This window comes from Hyla sarda, chromosome 8 (assembly GCF_029499605.1).
Source record: "Hyla sarda isolate aHylSar1 chromosome 8, aHylSar1.hap1, whole genome shotgun sequence".
Lineage (NCBI taxonomy): Eukaryota > Metazoa > Chordata > Amphibia > Anura > Hylidae > Hyla > Hyla sarda.
This window is the reverse complement of record NC_079196.1, coordinates 95,978,345-95,999,653: the sequence shown is the minus strand read 5'-3', so window position 1 is coordinate 95,999,653 and position 21,309 is coordinate 95,978,345. Positions and strand designations below refer to the sequence as shown.

The 21,309-nt window shown below is 43.1% G+C and overlaps 1 protein-coding gene across 5 annotated transcripts in view; it reads left to right on the top strand.

Moving 5' to 3' along the window:
- VPS8 (VPS8 subunit of CORVET complex) overlaps positions 1-21,309 on the top strand; it is a 281,893-nt gene that overhangs the window by 19,300 nt on the left and 241,284 nt on the right. For all 5 annotated transcript variants that reach the window (XM_056535311.1, XM_056535309.1, XM_056535310.1 and 2 more), the window contains 5 exons: positions 1,895-2,019; positions 7,153-7,239; positions 11,237-11,304; positions 14,424-14,577; positions 19,590-19,649. In XM_056535311.1, coding sequence (XP_056391286.1) covers positions 1,895-2,019; positions 7,153-7,239; positions 11,237-11,304; positions 14,424-14,577; positions 19,590-19,649 — 494 coding nt within the window. The remainder of the gene's footprint in view (positions 1-1,894; positions 2,020-7,152; positions 7,240-11,236; positions 11,305-14,423; positions 14,578-19,589; positions 19,650-21,309) is intronic.

Sequence of the window (21,309 nt, the reverse complement as noted above, 5' to 3'; positions counted from 1 at the left end):
GGCCTTCGTCATCATCCAGACCCCCCCTTTAGTTTTCTACTCTCCTCCCCTCGGTGGGAAGGAAAGGTGAGCTGGTTCGGGCCATCTATGCTGCAGGAACCATCCGGTGGGGAGGTTTAGTCGTTCCGGGCTGTCCATTTTCACCGGGGGGCCTCTTCTCCGTGCTCCGGGCCTGTCCTGGACTAGTGACGTTGCCTTGACGACGACGCACAGGGACGTTCATGCGCAGGGAGGCTGCGCATGAACGTCCCTGTGCGGCATCGTCAAGGCAACGTCACTAGTCCAGGGCATACCACGTCATTCCAGAGGTTTCAAAACCACAACTCCCAGCATGCAACATCACTAGTCTGGGGCAGGCCCGGAGCGCAGAGAAGAGGGCCCCCCGGGTGAAAATGGACAGCCCGGAACGACTAACCCTCCCCACCGGACGGTCCCTGCAGCATAGATGGCCCGGACCAGCTCACCCTTCCTTCCCACCGAGGGGAGGTGAGTAGAAAACTAAAGGGGAGTCTGGATGATGATGAAGGCCGCAGTGGTCTTCAACCTGCGGACCTCCAGAGGTTTCAAAACTACAACTCCCAGCATGCCCGGACAGCCAATGGCTGTCCGGGCATGCTGGTAGTTGTAGTTTTGCAACCTCTGGAGGTCCGCAGGTTGAAGACCACTGAGAAGCGATTGACAGGCGGAGAGTTCACTTGAGTATAAGCCGAGGGGGGCGTTTTCAGCACGAAAAACCGTGCTGAAAAACTCGGCTTATACTCGAGTATATACGGTATGTGAATAATCTGTTTCAACACTGTGTCAATGTAGACAAAGGGTCTAACACAGTGGTGGTCCCTCTTCTTCAACATTATGGAGGCCCCATCTACATCCCTGGACTCCATCCAAGGGCCATACATTATTTTAGTAACCGGTGGATGCAAATTTGTAGTGGATTGATTGTCACACAGATGCCATCCTCCTTCATTATGGGAAATTAGACATATAGCAAGATCAGCATCTAAGCCTGCAGAATTCAGGGTTTTGTTTTGCTCTGCCTTTTGTGGTGTTTTCACAATTTTCCCTGAGATTGCCAGCTATGGAATAGTAATAAAGCCACTGCACCTTGTTCAGCTATAGCTTCTTGCTCCCATATACAGGGATAAGCACATTACTTAAATAAATCCCGCCATATAGACACGACTTCTAACTACAGGAATCATATGGGGCATGCTCTAGAGTCAGATACTATATTTTGCCTTTGTTTTCTCATTTAGCAGTTTAGATCTCTCATAGATTAATAGTCATTTGTAAAATAAATTACTTAAAGGGGTACTCCACTGGAAAACATTTTTTTTTATTTTTTTCAAATCAACTGTGTCAAAGTTAAACAGATTTGTAAATTACTTCTATTAAAAAAATCTTAAGGATTTATCCGCTGCTATATGCTCAACAGGAAGTTCTTTTCTTTTTGAATTTCTTTTCTGTCTGACCACAGTGCTCTCTGCTGACACCTCTGTCCATCTCAGGAACTGTCCAGAGCAGGATAGGTTTTCTATGGGGATTTGCTCCTAAAATGGACAGAGGTGTCAGCAGAGAGCACTGTGGTCAGACAGAAAGGAAATTCAAAAAGAAAAGAACTTCCTGTAGAGCATACAGCAGCTGATAAGTACTGAAAGGATTAAGATTTTAAATAGAAGTAATTGACAATTCTGTTTAAGTTTCTGGCACCAGTTGATTTAAAAAGAAATGTTGTCCAGCGGAGTACGCCTTTAATAATGAATGATCAATTCAGATTGCGGGGGGCAGATGCGAGTACAACTTTAATCTGTTTGTTGAGGTGTTGATCTCTTCAGAGGTACGTTGATGTTCATGTGAGAGAATTGTAAGGATAATAATTGGATTTTCTTCACAGACACAAACCAGGCTTTGCGGCTCTGTCTTGGCAGCACAGCTGTGGGTGCGCAGTATGGAGCTGTTTCAGCATTGAGTATCAATAATGACTGTTCCAGACTTCTCTGTGGTTTTGCCAAAGGACAGGTACATTTCATTACTTCTGCTCTCCAACATACTCCTGAACAGTGGCATTCAGTTTGTCTCATTACAATGACAGCTTTATGTTAATATACCACAATGATTAAAGGGGTTATTCAGCCTTTGAAAATTGATGATCTATCAATATTCCATTGGCGAGTTTCCAACTCCCAGCATGCCCACCAGTTGGCTGTTTAAAGGGACCAAGGTATTTGTGAGTGCTGCAGCCTCTTTAATGTTCACATTGTCATCAAGCAGGTTTGTACATGCAGAGCCATACTAATTGTAGTGATCTCACTAGGTGCTGCAGTGTTGTCCCATTCACTTGATTGAAACAACCCTGCAGTTCCATGCTGGGAGCTGTTGTACCTGCATAATTAGACAGATCGCACTGGTGTCAGAAGTGACACTCGCTGCGATCTGTCTATTGATGCAGGTACTCCAGCTCCCGGCATGGAACAGTGTGTGCTCCATGTTGGAAGTAGTAGTCCCTGCAGTTAAGGACAGATCACAGCGAGTGTCACTCCTGACATCCGATGCAATCATCCTTCTGAGATACGGAGCGGCTTTATCCTCCCCTCCATATCTCTACACTATACTCCGGCCTGCCAGTGATGTGAATAGTAATTTACATCACTCATTCATATTTCCCGCTGAGAGTGGTGATTGGCTGCCACCATTAGGCCAAGCACCACTCTGGGCGGAAAATATGAATGAGGGATGTGAATTTCTATTCACATCACTGGCCGGCCGGAGTATAGTGCAGAGATGGGAGCGCTGTAAAGAGCCGCTCCGCATCTCTGCTATATTATGGACGATCGCATCAGGTGTCAGAAGTGACACAACCGGGGCGATCTGTCTATTAGTACAATAACTACTACTCCCATCATGGAACAGTGTGTTCCATGCTGGGAGTAGTAGTACTACCTAAAAAAATGTAAAAAGATTTAGAAGACATTACTAATAAAAATTGTAACAAAATTATTATAAAAGATATATGATTTCTAAATTTTTATTATTGTCGGCTACATTTTTAGTGTCTTGCCCGCCCACATAAATTGATCCCTGTTTAAAAATTAATAAAAATTTCATGATAAAAGATATAAATTTCGTTATATAATTTTTTTTCCATCCCTACTGCATCCTTTTTTTTTTTTTTTTTTAACCCAATAAATTTTGAAAAAAACATCAAAGGAGCAAAAAATGCAATTTCCACTCAAAGGCAAGAAACGCCAGAAAAAATGCAAGAAAAAAACGTGAAACACAGGAACATGCAGTGGCATTTTTTTTCTTGCGTTTTTTCTTGTGTTTTTATGGGCCACAAAAATCCAAGTCAAGCCTTAGCCTCAGACAGGCATTCCACGTTGTAAAGATAGCAGCTGGTCCCTGGCCTTAGCCTTGTAGAGTTTGCACTGAGGGAAGGTATTGTCTTGAAACAAGTGAAAAGCGTGGCCAGAGACTTTATCTGATTCCGGAAATAGCCTTTCTCGGCACTACAGTCTCTTTACATGGGACCCTAATGTTTTTGCTTCTGCATTTTATTTTTATGTACTTTTCAGTTGTACAGTATCTGATTGCTATTGCTTTTGTATTAAAAAATTGTTTAATAAAAATATAAAAAAAGATAGCAGCTGGGAGTTGATGACACAACAGCTCAGATAATGAACAGGAGAGCAGCACAGAGTTGGCATGCACTCCATGCATTCTCTATGGGAGCACTGCAGGAGGGAACAGCTGGAGGGAAGGCAGCCTGGCAGGGCTGACTTCTGGACCAGGGGGAAAATCCGATTTATTGGCTCAAAAGGCGCACTAAATCAATGCCATCATTATTGGATTAAGAATGGCAGTTTACAGCATGGACAACGCGTTTCAAAGGTTATACCTTCTTCAGGTCCAGTTACATGTTGTACATAATTCACACTATATATACACAAAGTAAAATTCTAAAAACGGCGAGATTGAGGGTCACGGGGTCAGGGGTGACGTCACTTGGCCCCGTGGCTCCCCTCATGGTGCCGTTCAGCTTGTGGTTCACTGATTTTCTTAATTTTCTCAGTCCTCTTGCTCTGAGAGGACTGAGACTGATAAATGAATCCACTTTTAAAAATGATACTGTTTACTGCAATGAGTGGGATAACTTACTAAATGAATGTGCCAATCTCATGATGCATCACATTGCCAAAAAAAGAATCGCCCTGCATGAACAAATAACCCATGATATCCAAATGGTCATCACAGAACTAAATGACTTAATTACTCACCCTGAGTATACCAGACTAGATCGAGCAGTGTCTGGTAGAATCAATAAGATGCAGCAGGAGATTGTTACGAAAAAAGCTTACAAACTAAAACATAATCGCAATGATCGGTCAGATGGTACCTATAGAATTTGGAACAAAAAATCAATCAACACCCACCACACATTCCCAGTTCAGCAACCCCCCCAGCACCCACCAATACCTCTGACAAACCTCACAAACCACCATCATTCAAAATAAGGACCTATTTCAAGACCTGTACCCCTAAGCCTCTCATCCACTCCCACACCCCCAGGAAATCATCATCTCCCAAACCGCTTGCACCCACCAACACCCCCATCAAACCATCTGTAGCACACCAACACACCACTGCCCCCACATATATACTACCTCACACAGGGACCACAACATCCACTAGTACACCAGTTAAACGTGGTCCCTCACTCTCCACCAGTCCTCCAAAAATTACATCTCCAGCCATCCCCACCACCATGCCAGCCACTCCCAGACAAGCCAAACTCCAAGACATCATGCTCACCATCGCTCAATTGAAGAAACACATAAACAAATCACCCGCTCACAGCACACACCCCAGCCATAGCTTAAACCCTCTCTCCCGAATGACATTACTTACTGTTCATGATGTACTAACCTTGCCTGTCAGAACCACATTACAAGATGAATGAGACCCTTTAGTTCTCTTTTCCCCAGTCTCCACCAGCAACAATACATCTGCTAGCAAAGAGGTCCTCACCATAGACATCTCCAAAATCACTGGGCCTACATATGTCTCCATCCTAAAACCCTGCAAACCTATCAACCACAACACTGTACCCCCTAAAGAGGAACCTTTTTTAGGAGTAGGCACGAATCCACACATCAGGAAGAAAAAACACCCAGAAAAAGAAAAAACAAAGAAGAGGAAAACGAGGAGGAAGAAGGGAGAGCAAAAGAACGAAAAAAGACGGAGAACCAAAGAAAAAACAGGATTTAAGGAAAGAAGTATCCACGGTGAGAATCTTTAACCTCTCATCTCACAAACTGACCCCTTATGAGATCAGCCTGCTCCAAAAGGGACTATCATTCTGTCCTAGAAACAATCCCGATGATTTCACTCTATTCTTGGACCTACATCAGTTTACTTTAAAATTAACCCTCTTGAGGCACTTCTCTTTACCTAAACAGAACATCCCAAACACCAGATCTGACCCAACCGGAGGGAAACCCCCCCCCCCCCGATAAAAAAACAAATCACAGTTCTATCCCATACATAGTCAAGGTCACCACATATAAGTCTTTCACAACATCGTGGCAGAGGGACTAAAAAACATTCCTAAAGATACAGAACCCCGAAATAAAAAAGAAGGCTACACCACCTATGGTGTTAATATTATCACAATACAAACAGAAAACAGAAACACCACATCAACCAATTAGCCTGCAACATTTCTCCCACATCAAAACATTCCACCTTATTCAAAAGTCTTAATAGTTACACAGGTACCAACATCATCTTATCTGTTTCATTCACATTGCTTCAAACCTTTTACATCTGCTGCCATCTACTGGCTGTTTCTTATATTGCTCTGTGTAACCACATTGTAACATTATATGTCTTACTTTGTATTTCCTCAAGCTGACCCTGGGATTCCATCCCCTGTTGGGGTCCCCCATACAAACTACAACCGTGCACCCTACTGCTCAGCATTTGTACTCAACCACAGATTATACATAGGCTCTAACCAGCCTATTGATTTCAAATGGGAAAAAATCATCGATGTTAAAAATACCATGCATTGAACCACAAGCTGAATGGCACCATGAGGGGAGCCACGGGGCCAAGTGACGTCACCACTGACCCAGTGACCCTCACTCCCGCTGTTTTTTGAATTTTACTTTGTGTAAATATAGTGTGAATTATGTACAACATGTAACTGGACCTGAAGAAGAAGGTGTAACCTTTGAAACGCGTTGTCCATGCTGTAAACTGGCATTCTTAACCCAATAAAGATTGATTTACATATCTGATGTCTCCAAGAGTGCGCCTTTTGAGCCAATAAATCGGATTTTCCCCCTGGTCCAGAAGTCAGCCCTGCCAGGCTGCCTTCCCTCCAGTTGTTCCCTCCTGCATCTGCACCGCTTCCTCAGAGGGACCGACGGCCGGCTGCCTCCCGACACTGGAATACGTCTGCAAGTGCTAATCAGTGTTGTGCCTGCTCACACATCACATAAAGGTGAGCAAAATCTACCTAAATCATAACTTGCATCCCATACAATCTGGTATTAACTGCAATCAGCGCCGCTTCTGATTTTTTTCTCCCTCTCTCTATGGGAGCACTGGAGATACACAGGCACTATACAGGGGTATTTTTGGTTCTCCCATAAAAGATGCATGGAGTGTGTGCCAACCCAGTGCTCCATGTAGCATAGAGATTTGGGGCTCTGTTCTGGAACCCCCATGGTCAGTCACTAATTCCCTATTAGCCTGGTAATTAGATGTACAGATGTATCCAGTCACAGAAGAGGAAACTCGGCCACATCCAGTCATGATGGCTGCACTCTCCCAGCCAGGCTTTACTGATGTCTCTCATTGTTTGGAATGTCATCTTAAGCTCTAAGGGACAACAACTAAGCTGGGCTGGGAGGGGGGGTGGCACATACACATCTCCTTTCCCTTGTCCGGATACATTTAATTTGCATTAAAGTAGTATTAATAAAATTGGGGTCTCAGTGTGTTTATAAATAGATATCATTAGGGCACACATCTATAAGATTTTGGGAGCACTGTGGGGGGGCTAAGCTCTCAGGTTCCCTTAAAGTGAATTATTGTGCTGTATATTGCTTCCTGCCAGTAATACGGAATATTATCTTGTTTTGTTAGATTACAATGTGGGATTTGGCCGGTGGAAAACTGCTGCGATCTATAACAGATGCTCATCCTCCTGGAACTGCCATCTTGCATATAAAGGTACGTATACCATCTTTTTATGTGCAGAAAATAGTTTCCGTATGATTATTGAACATAGAGTATTGGAATCGTTATGCTATTATGCTTGTTTACACTGGATTATTATTACAATTGCCCATTTCCAACTGATTGCAACAAATAATGGCCAGTGAAAGTGAAAAGACATTTACGTAACAGACAACAGTAGTGCTCCTCAGTGTGACAGCCATCCTGATGGAAACTACCTTTTACACCACTGATCAATCATAGTTGGTTAGAAAAGTCTTCTTTATTGTAAACAGACCTTATCTTCTTGCTACATACATCAAAACAACAAAGAATGCATACATAAGTTTGTAGGTTCTTTCTCTATGGATGTATTTTATGTAGACATGACCCCTGAGATATACTCTATACTGCTAGGGACCAAATTACTGTATAGAGCAGTGGTCTTCAACCTGCGGACCTCCAGATGTTGCAAAACTACAACTCCCAGCATGCTCGGACAGCCAACGGCTGTCCGGGCATGCTGGGAGTTGTAGTTTTGCAACATCTGGAGGTCCGCAGGTTGAAGACCACTGGTATAGAGTATATAACATTTGTAAGATTATACAATCAATTCTCATTTTAGTAAACTATATTCAGAAGCTGAGGTACAATCCACCAGTTATAAGTACAATTGCCTTTAAAGGGGTACTCCACTGGAAAAAAAAAATTCTAAATCAACTGGTGCCAGAAAGTTGAACAGATTTGTAAATTACTTCTATTTAAAAATCTTAATCCTTCAAGTACTTATCAGCTGTTATATGCTCCACAGGAAGTTCTTTTCTTTTTGAATTTCCTTTATGTCTGGCCACAGTGCTCTCTGCTGACACCTCTGTCCATTTTAACTGTCCATAGCAAGCCTCTCCTGCTCTGGACAGTTCCTAAAATGGACCGAGGTGTCAGCAGAGAGCACTGTGGTCAGACAATAAAGAAATAAAGAAAATAACTTCCTGTGGCGCATATAACAGCTGCTAAGTACTGGAAGGATTAAGATTTTTAAATAGAAGTAATTTACAAATCTTTTTAACTTTCTGGCACCAGTTGATTTAAAAAAAAAATTTAATAGGTCATACATTTGATCCATTTCATTTATGAGTACTTTTTTTTTAATAGTTTTACAGAATTGTATTTTTTTTTTTTTAAGTTGAACACATTTGTACAAGTTTTCTTTTTCTAAACATGAGTTCACCTGTTGGATTCACACAAGTGAAATCTGCAGCAACAGCATTCTGAGGATTTTTGTTTCCACAGCATGTCCTCAGATTTTTTATCATTTACCACTGCTAGTGAATGGAGTGTAATGTAAATGCTTATTGGGACTATAAGCGTTTCAGGGACACTCTTTCACCTCACAAGAGTATTTCGTGTAGCTATGGAAACAGATAGCTACCCACAGGAAATGCTTTCTGCGCTTAAAACCACCATCCCTAAACTAGGTAAGCCCACAGACCAAACAGCTAATTTTAGGCCCATCTCTTTACTGAATGGAGACGTTAAGATTTACGTCAAAATTTTGGCAACTAGATTAATGCCATTGCTCCCCCAGATTATAGGAACTGATCAAGTTGGCTTTACCAGGAGCGTGCTCTCTCCTTCAGCATTGTGAAAAGCACAGTACCCCTTTTAACCCACAGTACCCACAGACTTTAACGAACGGAACAAGGCAGGGCTGTCCATTTTCACCCCTGCTTTTTGTTCTTACTATAGAGCCCTTGGCTCATGCAATCCATACACGCCAAGACATCTATGGCATCACTGTAGGTGGTCGGGAACATAAGCTTGCATGATGTCGTTATTCTGACGCTCATGAATGTATTCTCTTCCCTATCTTCACTTTTTTGCATCATCTAACAGTTTAGTGAGGTATCCTTTTTTTAAGCTCAATTCTACAAAATCTCAAATAATACCTGTGCATATCCCCGCTAAATTGTTAGAGTCCTTAAAGATGCAGTTTGCTTTAGATTGGCAAGTTAACTTGGTGACATACCTGGGCATTCAATTGGCTTATCCATCTTCTCTTATTTTTCATGCTTACTTTCCATCTTTGGCTACTTCTATATCCAATTCTTTGCTCATTTTCTCAAAACAAATCCAGTCTTGGCTGGGTCGCTTGCGGCTTTCACAATGTTACTCCTGCCAAAGCTACTATACTTATTTAGGACAATTCCAATAGCTCTACCGAAATCCTTCTTTGCCTCCCTTAATAGTGACATCTCTAAGTATGTCTGGGCTGGAAAGAAACCCAGAGTGGCACAACAGATCATGACGAAACATACAGATGTAGGCGGACTGGGACTCCCACAGTTGGAGGATTACCATAGAGCCTGTATCCTAGACCAACTACAGTACTAGTGGGCAGGCAACCCTGATAAAACTTGGATTACCATAGAGGAGGCATGCTCTTACCCATTGTCTCTCAAGTTCACGTCTTCTGTTAGCGGCATAAATGTGTCTGACGCTATGTGGTCGAACCTCCTAAAACAACCAATACAAAAAATGTCCGAGGTCCCGCCAGATTTCCTGACTCCCCATATTGCTGGACTGGACCTACGTCATGGATGGAGAGGAGTATCCACGTAGCCAGAGATCTTTTCAGCCCACAGGGGACTGTACATTTCCGTACATACGTGAGAGATATAACCTATCCCACTCTGACTTTTACAAAGGTCAACAGCTTAGAAGCCTTCTGACTGTAGTAGTGGAAGTTCTGTGGTAATGCCCAGATTCCCTCTAGGATGCTTAGCTTTTTCCAGAAAACAACCCCTTGTAAGAAGGGAATCACCCTTTTCTATAATCTCTTGAGTGATAGAACAGAGCCCAAAAAACTTTCATATATGGTGATTTGGTGAAGTGGGAGGGGGATCTCGGGGTGACATTCACCACTGCACAATGGCTCAAAGCCTTGCGCAATTCCCACAAACTGCTACGTTCCACCAACCATCAAGAGGCAGTAGCTAAAACTGTATTTAGGTGTTACTACACACCTTCCAGATTGCACCTTCTTAATCCTAAGGTATCCAACCTATGTTGGCTCAATTGTGGTCATGCTGGCATACACTCTGGGAGTGCCCATATCTCCAACCTTTGCGGAACGGTGTTCTTATTCTATTAAGAAAACTCTTAGGTCACAACTTTCTGCTATGGCCAAGCTTAAGCCCTGCTACTTCTAGAGTTAGATCAGCTACTTTCCCGTGTTCGTACACCAGTTTCACACATATGGATGTCTGCTAAGTTAGTTGTTACCAGGAAATAGAGGTCCCTAGAAGTTCCTAGCCTCATAGAGGTTATCAATATGGTTAATGTCTCTTGTGGACATGAGAGGTCATGTGCGATAGTACATTCTCAACATGATAGATTTCTCAGAAATTGGGAAGATTGGTTATCTAGCCCACACTGCCCATCGTCCGAATGTGGATGAACACCGCTGCCACCTCTAGACTGTGTTTTCCACGTTTGAATACATTTGTGAGATATGTATTTTAAACCAACTATTTGTTTTCCTGGCACTGATTGAGTGATACTATAACATAAAGGCTACATTGTATATCGATTTCTACTACATTTTGTTTATTTCTCTGTATGTTTCTCACTTGTGCTGTCTACACCCTGCTTAGTTACTTGCTGCCCGCTAAATGGGCAGTGTTCTTCTATGCCTTCTTTTATGTATTATACTATGTTTTCTGCATACAATTCATTGTATGCTAACTTGTATTGCTGTATACTATTACATATTTCTTTAAAATAAAAATGTTTTGAATTAAAAAAAATTATGCGTATTGGGTGCTGGAAAACTACACCAATCTCTACAGCATTACACAACATGTCAACCCTCCCAAGAAAAAATAGCGAATATTGCATCTTTGGAAATAATAACGTCAAACACTTGGGTTGTGTGGTGTGTACAGATATTTAAATGGCACAGTTCAGTAATTGACAAATGGTTATAAAATGCTTATGTGCCCTCTGTTTCCAGTTTACAGATGATCCAACTCTTGCTGTTTGCAATGATAGTGGAGGATCTGTTTTTGAGCTGACATTTAAGTAAGTTCAATATTTCTTGGACATTACATTTCCAAATGTTCATTGTTTGTGTAGTTTGATATAAAGCCACAAGATTTAGATATAAAGCCACCTACCGTATATACTCGAGTATAAGCCGAGTTTTTCAGCACGATTTTTCGTGCTGAAAACACCCCCCTCGGCTTATACTCGAGTGAACTCCCCCACCCGCAGTAGTCTTCAACCTGCGGACCTCCAGAGGTTTCAAAACTACAACTCCCAGCAAGCCCGGGCAGCCATCGGCTGTCCGGGCTTGCTGGGAGTTGTAGTTTTGAAACCTCCGGAGGTCCGCAGGTTGAAGACCACTGCGGCCTTCAACATCATCCAGCCCCCCTCTCACCCCCTTTAGTTCTGAGTACTCACCTCCGCTCGGCGCTGGTCCGGTCCTGCAGGACTGTCCGGTGAGGAGGTGGTCCGGTGGGATAGTGGTTCCGGGCTGCTATCTTCACCGGGGAGGCCTCTTCTAAGCGCTTCGGGCCCGGCCTCAGAATAGTCACGTTGCCGTGACAACGACGCAGAGGTGCGTCATTTGCGTCATTGTCAAGGCAACGCCTCTATTCCGGGCCGGAAGCGCGGAGAAGAGGCCTCCCCGGTGAAGATAGCAGCCCGGACCACCTCCTCACCGGACCACCTCCTCACCGGACAGCCCTGCAGGACCGGACCAACGCCGAGCGGAGGTGAGTACTCAGAACTAAAGGGGGTGAGAGGGGGGCTGGATGATATTGAAGGCCGCAGTGGTCTCCAACCTGCGGACCTCCGGAGGTTTCAAAACTACAACTCCCAGCAAGCCCGGACAGCCGATGGCTGCCCGGGCTTGCTGGGAGTTGTAGTTTTGAAACCTCTGGAGGTCCGCAGGTTGAAGACCACTGAGGGCGAATGATGAGAAGAGGATGATGAAGGGGGGGTGTGGGGATGATGAAGGGGGGTGGGGATGATGAAGGGGGGGGGGGATGATTACAAGGGGATGATGAAGGGGGGATGTGTGGGATGATAAGGGGATGATGAAGGGGGGATGTGCGGGATGATAAGGGGATGATGAAGGGGGGATGTGTGGGATGATAAGGGGATGATGAAGGGGGGATGTGCGGGATGATAAGGGGATGATGAAGGGGGGATGTGTGGGATGATGACAAGGGGATGATGAAGGGGGATGTGTGGGATGATAAGGGGATGATGAAGGGGGATGTGTGGGATGATGACAAGGGGATGATGATGAGGATGTTAATGACGGGTCTGGATGATGACAGGGGGGGATGAGGTATTTCCCACCCTAGGCTTATACTCGAGTCAATAACTTTTCCTGGGATTTTGGGTTGAAATTAGGGGTCTCGGCTTATACTCGGGTCGGCTTATACTCGAGTATATACGGTATGTACCAGGGTATGGAAGTGAGTTTACTTAAAAAAACCATATGTGGTGCTGAAACTGGACATATCTTCCGAAGACTCCTGCATTCCTACTTATGTATTTTGTACAAATAAATATCTGAATGCTTGTTGCCCTTGTGCAATATCAATAAAGTAGGTTTACAACCCTTTATTTCAAACACAATGGGACATATTCTTTTCTGTCATTTATTAAAATCTAAATGTCACGTTCAGTGTTACTGTCTCATGATATTTGATGTTTGTCCTGATATCTACTTGCTGACCTTGTCCCAAGTTATATCCAGTCCTCATTATTGCCTTTAAACTCTACCTGTCCTTTTAAAAGATTTTTAAAACCTACATGCTTTTGTTACATTAACCCTTCGGAGTGGTACCTAAGATGATTTTAATGCCCTAAGAGACCCCTCCATGGCGCATAGCTATTTCTCATTCTCTGAGTGGGTGGGACCAGAGCTGAGCTGTATGCCAATAGTACACACGGATGAGGACCCTTTTTTGCCTAGTCAATAACAGAACAGCTTAACACCAGTTCTTACTGCTGTGCATGACTTAAGGCTGGTGGAAGTGCACTAAACAGGCAGACTCTGTGCTGGGGGATGATTTACGTGGTGCAGTAATAGAGATGGCATGTGGTGGGAGAAGGCGTTGCTGATGCACTGGATATGCCACGTGAACAGAGACAGCAAGAAACAGGCAGCAATGAAGGGGTAACGCTAGCTACTGCTGTTGTTGAGAAGCTAAAGGGAGAGAGGAGGGGGAGATCACACTGCTTCACTCTGGATATACAGCACTAGTATTTACAAAAAGACAGCTATCCTAATCTTTATATTGGTGGTTACAAAAAGGACAGCTATCCTGATTGGTGGTCAGAGATAAGAGGGAAGCCTTAATTTACCTTTCTGAATTATCTTCAGTAGGCAGGCTGGCTAAGCTTGCAGGCACCGAGACCAAGCTTTCACAAGCTCTTTCCCCCTTCTGCACAGAGCAGATGCTAATCCTGTGTTTTGTCCTGGATCTCTCTGTTACTAAGACAGAAATCCCCTGTCAACTGGCAGTGGACAGTAAAGAAGGCAGTGGGCAAGACATTAGAGCTTTTTTTCTGGGGTAAGCAGTCATTTGTTGGTAAATGCAGCAGTTTACAAATATTTTAGGAATCACGTGGAGGAAAGTTGCCAAAAATGACAGTGACTATTTAAGTTTTCTGTCAATCAGTTTCTGTTCCTGCAAGCAACTGGGAGGTGGCAATATACCGCTTCCCCACGTGTACTTGACATTGCAAGAAGGGGTTAATGAGGTCCTTCTAGTTCAAGAGACATCCTCACATAATTTTTTTACTGAGGCTCCGGGCTAACTTAATGGTATAATTTGGGGGTGATACCAGTTCATTTTCCTCTGTATGTGTAAGGATAAGGAAAATATTTGTGTAGGTCTTCCTTTTGATTCTAAAGAATATTAGACTCATTGCCATTGGTCATGATGGAAAATTGACATTGGGGACAGTACAGTTGATTTGCTATTCTTTTTGCTTGAAGAAAATGTTTTTACCTCTTTTATAACTATTTAGGAGAAACCATTCAATGTTCTTTTCAGACATGTTCGGGGTCCTGTTCTTTCACCCCATCTGATAAGAAAGTCCTGAAAATGTGGGTACACAAAAAGATTTTAAAAAAAATACTGTATGCTTTGCTTATTTTACTTTACATTATGTTGTAGGCGAGTCATGGGAGTGAGAACCTGTGAATCCCGTTGTCTGTTCAGTGGTTCCAAGGGAGAGGTCTGCTGCATTGAGCCCCTTCACACAAAGCCTGAGCTACGGGATCATCCAGTCACTCAGTACTCGCTACTGGCTATGGCATCTTTGACTAAGGTACAGGGTTTATTCATTTATTTATTTATTTATTTTTAAAATCAGAAGTCCTACAACACAGCTTGGCAAACCTCATAACTTAAGGTAAATGGTGACCTACGTGTCATTGGTTCTAGATAAATAGTTGTCCACTAGGAGGATAAAGAAACAGTTCTTATAGAAAACCTCTATCAACACTCCTTATTTACTCCTTAACCCCTTCATGACCCAGGGTTTTTCCATTTTTGCACTTTCGTTTTTTCCTCCTTACCTTTAAAAAACCATAACTCTTTCAATTTTGCACCTAAAAATCCATATGATGGCTTATTTTTTGCGCCATCAATTCTACTTTGTAATGATATCAGTCATTTTACCCAAAAATCGACAGAGAAACGGAAAAAAAATTCATTGTGCAACAAAATTGAAGAAAAAACACAATTTTGTAACTTTTGGGGGCTTCCGTTTCTACGCAGTGCATATTTCGGTAAAAATGACACTTTCTCTTTATTCTGTAGGTCCATACGGTTAAAATGATCCCCTACTTATATAGGTTTGTTTTTATTGTACTTCTGGAAAAAAGGGTTAATAGCGCGCGGTACCGCGATCACTACCGCGCGCTATTAGCCACGGGTCCTGGCTGTTGCTAGGTGCCGGGCCCGACCCGCTATGACGAGGGGCCACGCTGTGGCCCCACGTTATAGAATGGGAGCCGACCCATGGCATACATGTATGCCATGGGTTGGGAAGGGGTTAAGGACCTAGCGTTTTTGCGTTTTTGCACTTTAGTTTTTTTCCTCCTTACCTTTTAAAAATCATAACCCTTTCAATTTTGCACCTAAAAATCTATATGATGGCTTATTTATTGCGCCAGCAATTCTACTTTGTAATGACATCAGTCATTTTACCCCAAAATTTACGGTAAAACGAAAAAAAATCATTGTGCGACAAAATTGAAGAAAAAATGCCATTTTGTAACTTTTGGGGGCTTCCGTTTCTATGCAGTACATTTTTCGGTAAGCATGACACCTTATCTTTATTTTGTAGGTCCATATGATTAAAATGATACCCTACTTTTATAGGTTTGATTTTGTCTTACTTCCGGAAAAAATCATAACTACATGCACAAAAATTAATATGTTTAAAATTGTCATCTTCTGACCCCTATAACATTTTTATTTTTCTGCATACGGGGCGGCATGAGGACTCCTTTTTTGCGCCGTGATCTTAGGTTTTTATAGGTACCCTTATTGTTTTGTTTGGACTTTTTAATCAATTTCTTGAAATTTTTTTATGGTATAAAAAGTGACCAAAAATACGCTATTTTGGACTTTGGAATTTTTTTGCGTGTACGCCATTGACCGTGCAGTTTAATTAACAATATATTTTTATAGTTCGGAAATTTAAGCATGCGGCGATACCACATATGTTCATTTTTATTTACAGTTTTTTTTTTTTTTTTTTATGGGAAAAGGGGGGTGATTCAATCTTTTATTAGAGGAGGGGTTAAATCATCTTTATTAGCTTTTTTTTTTTTTTTGCGATGTTATAGCCCCCATAGGGGACTTTAACATGCATTACACTGATCTCTTACACTGTTCAATGCTATGCCATTGATCAGTGTTATCGCCACTTGACTGCTCCTGCCTGGATCTTGGGCATGGAGCAGTCATTCGGCGATAGGACGCTGAGGTGGCAGCTAAGAGACCTTCCTCGTGCATCCTAGCTGATCGGGACACCGCGCTTTCACCACGATGGCCCCAATCAGCCCGACTGAGCTGCTGGGAAGGTTTCTCTTTTAATTTAGATGAGGTGTGCTTTGCAGTGGTTGTATGCTTTGATTAATAAAGGTCAGTCCAGAGCAGAAAACTCCCCTGTATTACATAATTTGATTTAACCCCTTACCACAAAACGCCATTTATAAACTGTGCTGCGGCACAGCAGGGCTATGAAGCGAGCTCAAGAGCTGAGCTCGCATCATACCCGCACGGTCTCTGCTGCTATCAGCAGCCAGGACCCGTGGCTAATGCCAGACATCTCCTGTTAATGTCTGGCATTAGCCACGGGTCCTGGCTGCTGATAGCAGCAGAGACCGTGCGGGTATGATGCGAGCTCAGCTCTTGAGCTTGCTTCATAACCCTCCCATGCCGCAGCGCCGTTTAGAAATGGCGTTTTGTGGCAAGGGGTTAAATCAAATGATATAACACAGGGGAGTTTCCTGCTCTGCATTGACCTTTATTAACCAAAGCATACAACCACTGCAAAGCACACCTCTTTCTGGAGGGCAGCTTGTACGATATCTGCATTACATGGATGGCCTATTGATTTCCATGTCCACTGATTAATACTCCATTTTGCGGTTAGGGAAATGATCACTATAAAAGCAGATCACAAACCCCCTTTTATAAATACTTTATTATATCTATTCGTGTGACAACACTGAAGAAATTACACTCTGCTATAATGTAAAGTAGTGAGTGCACAGCATTAGCCATTTTCCCTCCCCCATGTCATGTGACTCGCTAGTGTTACAAGGTCTCAGGTGTGAATGGGGAGCAAGTGTCTTATATTGGTGTTACTGCTCTCACACTTTCTAATACTTGTCACTGGAAGTTCAACATGACACTTCATGGCAAAGAACTCTGAGGATCTAAAAAAAAAAAAAAAAAAATGTTACTCTACATAAAGATGGCCTAGGCAAGGCATAAGCAACCTTCGGCACTGCAGATGTTCTGGACTACATCTCCCATGATGCTTTGTCAGCATTTTGGCTGTAAGAGCATCATGGGAGATGTAGTCCAAAACATCTGCAGTGCCGAAGGTTGCTTATGCCTGGCTCAGGCTATAAAAAGGTTGCCAAGACCCTGTAACTGAGCTGCAGCATAGTGGGCAAGACTATACAGCAGTTTATTTGGACAGGTTCCACTCAGAACAAGCCTTGCCGTTGTTCGACCAAAGAAGTTTAGTACATGTACTCAGTGTCATATCCAGAGATTGTCTTTGGGAAATAGACATATGAGTGCTGCCAGCATTGCTGTAGAGGTTTAAAGGGGTACTCCGCCCCTAGACATCTTATCCCCCCTGGATCTACCACTTGCACCCACCTGTAATGGCTTCCGAAACCGCTGGAGGTCCTCAGGCTGAGCCCATCTCGACCACCGGGACGGAAGATCGTGACGTAACGACTCCGCCCCCGTGTGACGTCACACCCTGCCCCTCAATGCAAGTCTATGGGAGGGGGTGTGACAGCCGCCGGGACCGACCCGTTATGACGCGGGGTCACGGCGTGACCCCGTTTTAAATACCGGGATCGGACGCAGGGCGTACAGGTATGCCCTGCGTCCTTAAGAGGTTAAAAAAAAAAATCCCTAAATAAAAATTTTCCCTAATTAAGAGCTACGAAATTAAATAATATTGGCTTTAGTAAACATAGAACAGAAACAAAGAAAATCAACATAAAAATCATAGAAAATTGTCAGCAGAAAAAGACCACTGGTCCATCTAATCTGCCTTTTTATTTTAGGATAGATATTTGTTTATCCCGACCAACCGTGTCTACTGGATGTTTATTCCAAGCATCTTCTCTTTCAATAAAGTAATATTTTCTCAAGTTACTTCTGATGTTCCCACAGCTAACAAAAGAAAAATAGAAAAAAATAGAAAAATTTGCATAAACTGAGAACCTATAGGGAACCAGTCACCAGATTTAACTGGTTGCAGCAAAATAGGGAAAATAAGCTTTATCCTGATGTCCATCTGAGTGTCTGCGAAAGTGAAGAAAGTAGTTTTAAAAACGTGAGGCCAAGTAGTCATGGGGCGTGTGGCATCCTAAAGTAGTCACAGCGTTCTGAGATGTAATCACTCATACTCATGCGTGATTGACAGCCCGAGCACAGCCAACATCACCTTTCCGTTTCCTCACTGAAACGGCATGAAGCTGCTTCTGGGCCTGCGTGAAAGGAGAGAAAGCAGAGCAGTGGCGTTTGGATTGGGGGGCTGTCAATCACACATGAGTAGGAGTGTTTACATGCAGGAACACCGTAACTACTAGGCAATCTGCTGTAGCGGGTGGGATAAGCATTGCTCAGAAGACACTCTCATTGCTGAGAAAATGACACTTGCATATAAGGAAATTAAATTTTTTTTGAAAGTACAGTGGTCCCTCAACATACCATGGTAATCCGTTCCAAACGGACCATCGTTTGTTGAAACCATCGCATGTTGAGGGGTTCGTGCCATGTAAAGTATAGGACAGTGGTCTACAACCTGTGGACCTCCAGATGTTGCAAAACTACAACACCCAGCATGCCCGGACAGCCGTTGGCTGTCCGGGCATGCTGGGTGTTGTAGTTTTGCAACATCTGGAGGTCCGCAGGTTGTAGACCACTGTTAGACGAAATTGTACTCACGTGTCCCCACCGCTCCGGACTGTCACCGCTCGTCACCGCTGCCCGGAATGTCGCCGTCCATCGCTGTTGCTGCGTCCCCGAGGTGTCCCCGACGCTCCGGTAAGGCCTCTGCTTCCCCGGCATCCGCACTCTCTGTTGCCGCCATCACGTCGCTATGCATACCGCTCCTATTGGATGACGGGACAGCGTGCGCTGCGACGTGATGACGTCGATGGAGGGCGCCGACGATGCAGAGGATCCCGAAGAGGACGCGCTGGACCCCCGAGGACAGGTAAGTGACCATCACCGGAGCTCACGGGGCACCGTAAAAAGCTATCCGGTGGCAGCTGAAGCAGTCTGCGCTGCCGGATAGCCGTTTATGCGATGGCCCCGACATACAAAAGCATCGTATGTTGATGCTGCCTTTTAACATGTGATGGCCTCTGAGAGGCCATCACATATTGAAATGATCGTATGTCGGGGCCATCGTAGGTCGAGGGCTCACTGTATACTGTGTATAGCCTGCATTGACTGCTGTGTTAATAGTGCATTATATGGTCGCTTGAATTTTTTTTTTTAGGCTATTCTGATTTATATTTGTATTTGCTGTTGTTTGATGCCTAATGCTTCTGTGTGCACTTTCTGCAGATATTGGTGATTGGTCTGAAACCTTCCTTAAAAGTATGGATGACCTTTCCCTATGGACGGGTAAGTAACCTTTTTTATTTATCCCAGACACCAATGAATTAAAGATTTCAATCTTTAAGGGAAAGCGTCTTAGGAGTTTTGCAGTCAGAATATTAAACTTACATTTAGTTGTTACAAAGGGCTTTATATCGGACCTTATTTTAATTAGAATGCTATTGAGTCTTGGTGTCAGAGAGCGTGCATATAGAAATATAGCCTACATACAGAAGCTGCAAAAAGCAAGGTTTGTAAACTCCCTGGCAAAAACTATGCAACAATTTGTTTATTCTGGCTTCATGGACTATACTTTAAACAAATAAACATAAAAAATACATTTTTCATATTGAATAATTTTAATCAAATAGAAATTTACATGAAACACAAATTCAAGCCTGCAGAAGGTAAGAATAATAGAAAAGGCTTCACTCACCACGTTACTGAATCTATGCTTTATTGTGAAACGACATAGGGGACACACATAGCTGGTGCTTCCATTAGGGTGAATGACATATGTTTCGCGCACCCAGCACATCATCTGGCTCATCAAGCAAAGCTCATGGGGTAACTGTAAGATGCGCTAAAGCCAGTCTATGCCATACAGCAGTGTTTCCCAACCAGGGTGCTTCCAGTATTATTATACCTCCCACCCTAATACATCACTTTTATTAACGTGTTTATTAAAAGGTATAACCAAAAAAATGTTTTAAAAACGCCAGTGTCACCATTCCAACTGTAATAGGTAGACGTCACTGTGACATGAGGGCAAGCGCCCTGGGAGTATCTCATCATATATATTGTTGATGGCTGCAGTCCTAACAACAAGTATAATAAAAATATGACGAGTGACATTAAAGGGGTACTCCACTGCCCCAGCGTCCGGGAACATTTAGTTCCGAACGCTGAGTGCGGCTGTTGGGGTCATGACCTCACAGCCACGCCCCTCGTGACATCATGCCACGCCCCCATATACTTGCAATGAGGGGGTGTGACGTCACAAGGGGCGTGGCTATGATGTCGCGAGCCCCGCAGCCCGCTCCCATCGTTCGGAACTAAATGTTCCAGACGCTGGGGCAATGGAGTACCCTTTTTAAGGACGCCACCTATTTTTACCTTAATGACCAAGCACAATTTTTCAAATATGACATGTCTCTTTAAACCTTTTACTTCTTAGCCTGTTTTGACCTTAATGACACAGGCAAATCTTCTAAATCTGACCACTTATGTGGGAATAACTTTGGAACGTTTTTACTTATGAAAGCTATTCTGAGATAGTTTTTTTGTGACATATTGTACTTTACATTAGTGGTAAATTTTGTTTGATATAGTCAGCAGTTTTTGTGAAAAACTCAAAACATTTTTGAAAAAAATTAAATATTAGCATTTTTGTAGATTTTACATTTTCTGCTTGTACGACAAATAGTAATTCTTTACCAAATTAATGATTAATACACATCTACAATATGTCTACATTATTTTCTCATCATTTGATAAACATCCGTAAAAATGAAAAATATAATTTTTCATTTGCACAGCCCACTGTTCCAAAGATCTGTCAAAAGCTAGTGGGGTGTAAATGCTCACTGCACCCCTTATTAGTTTCCAAAATAGAGTCACATGTGGGGGTGTCCATTGTTCTGGTAGCACGGGGGCTTTGTAAATGCACATGGCCCCTGACTTAAAT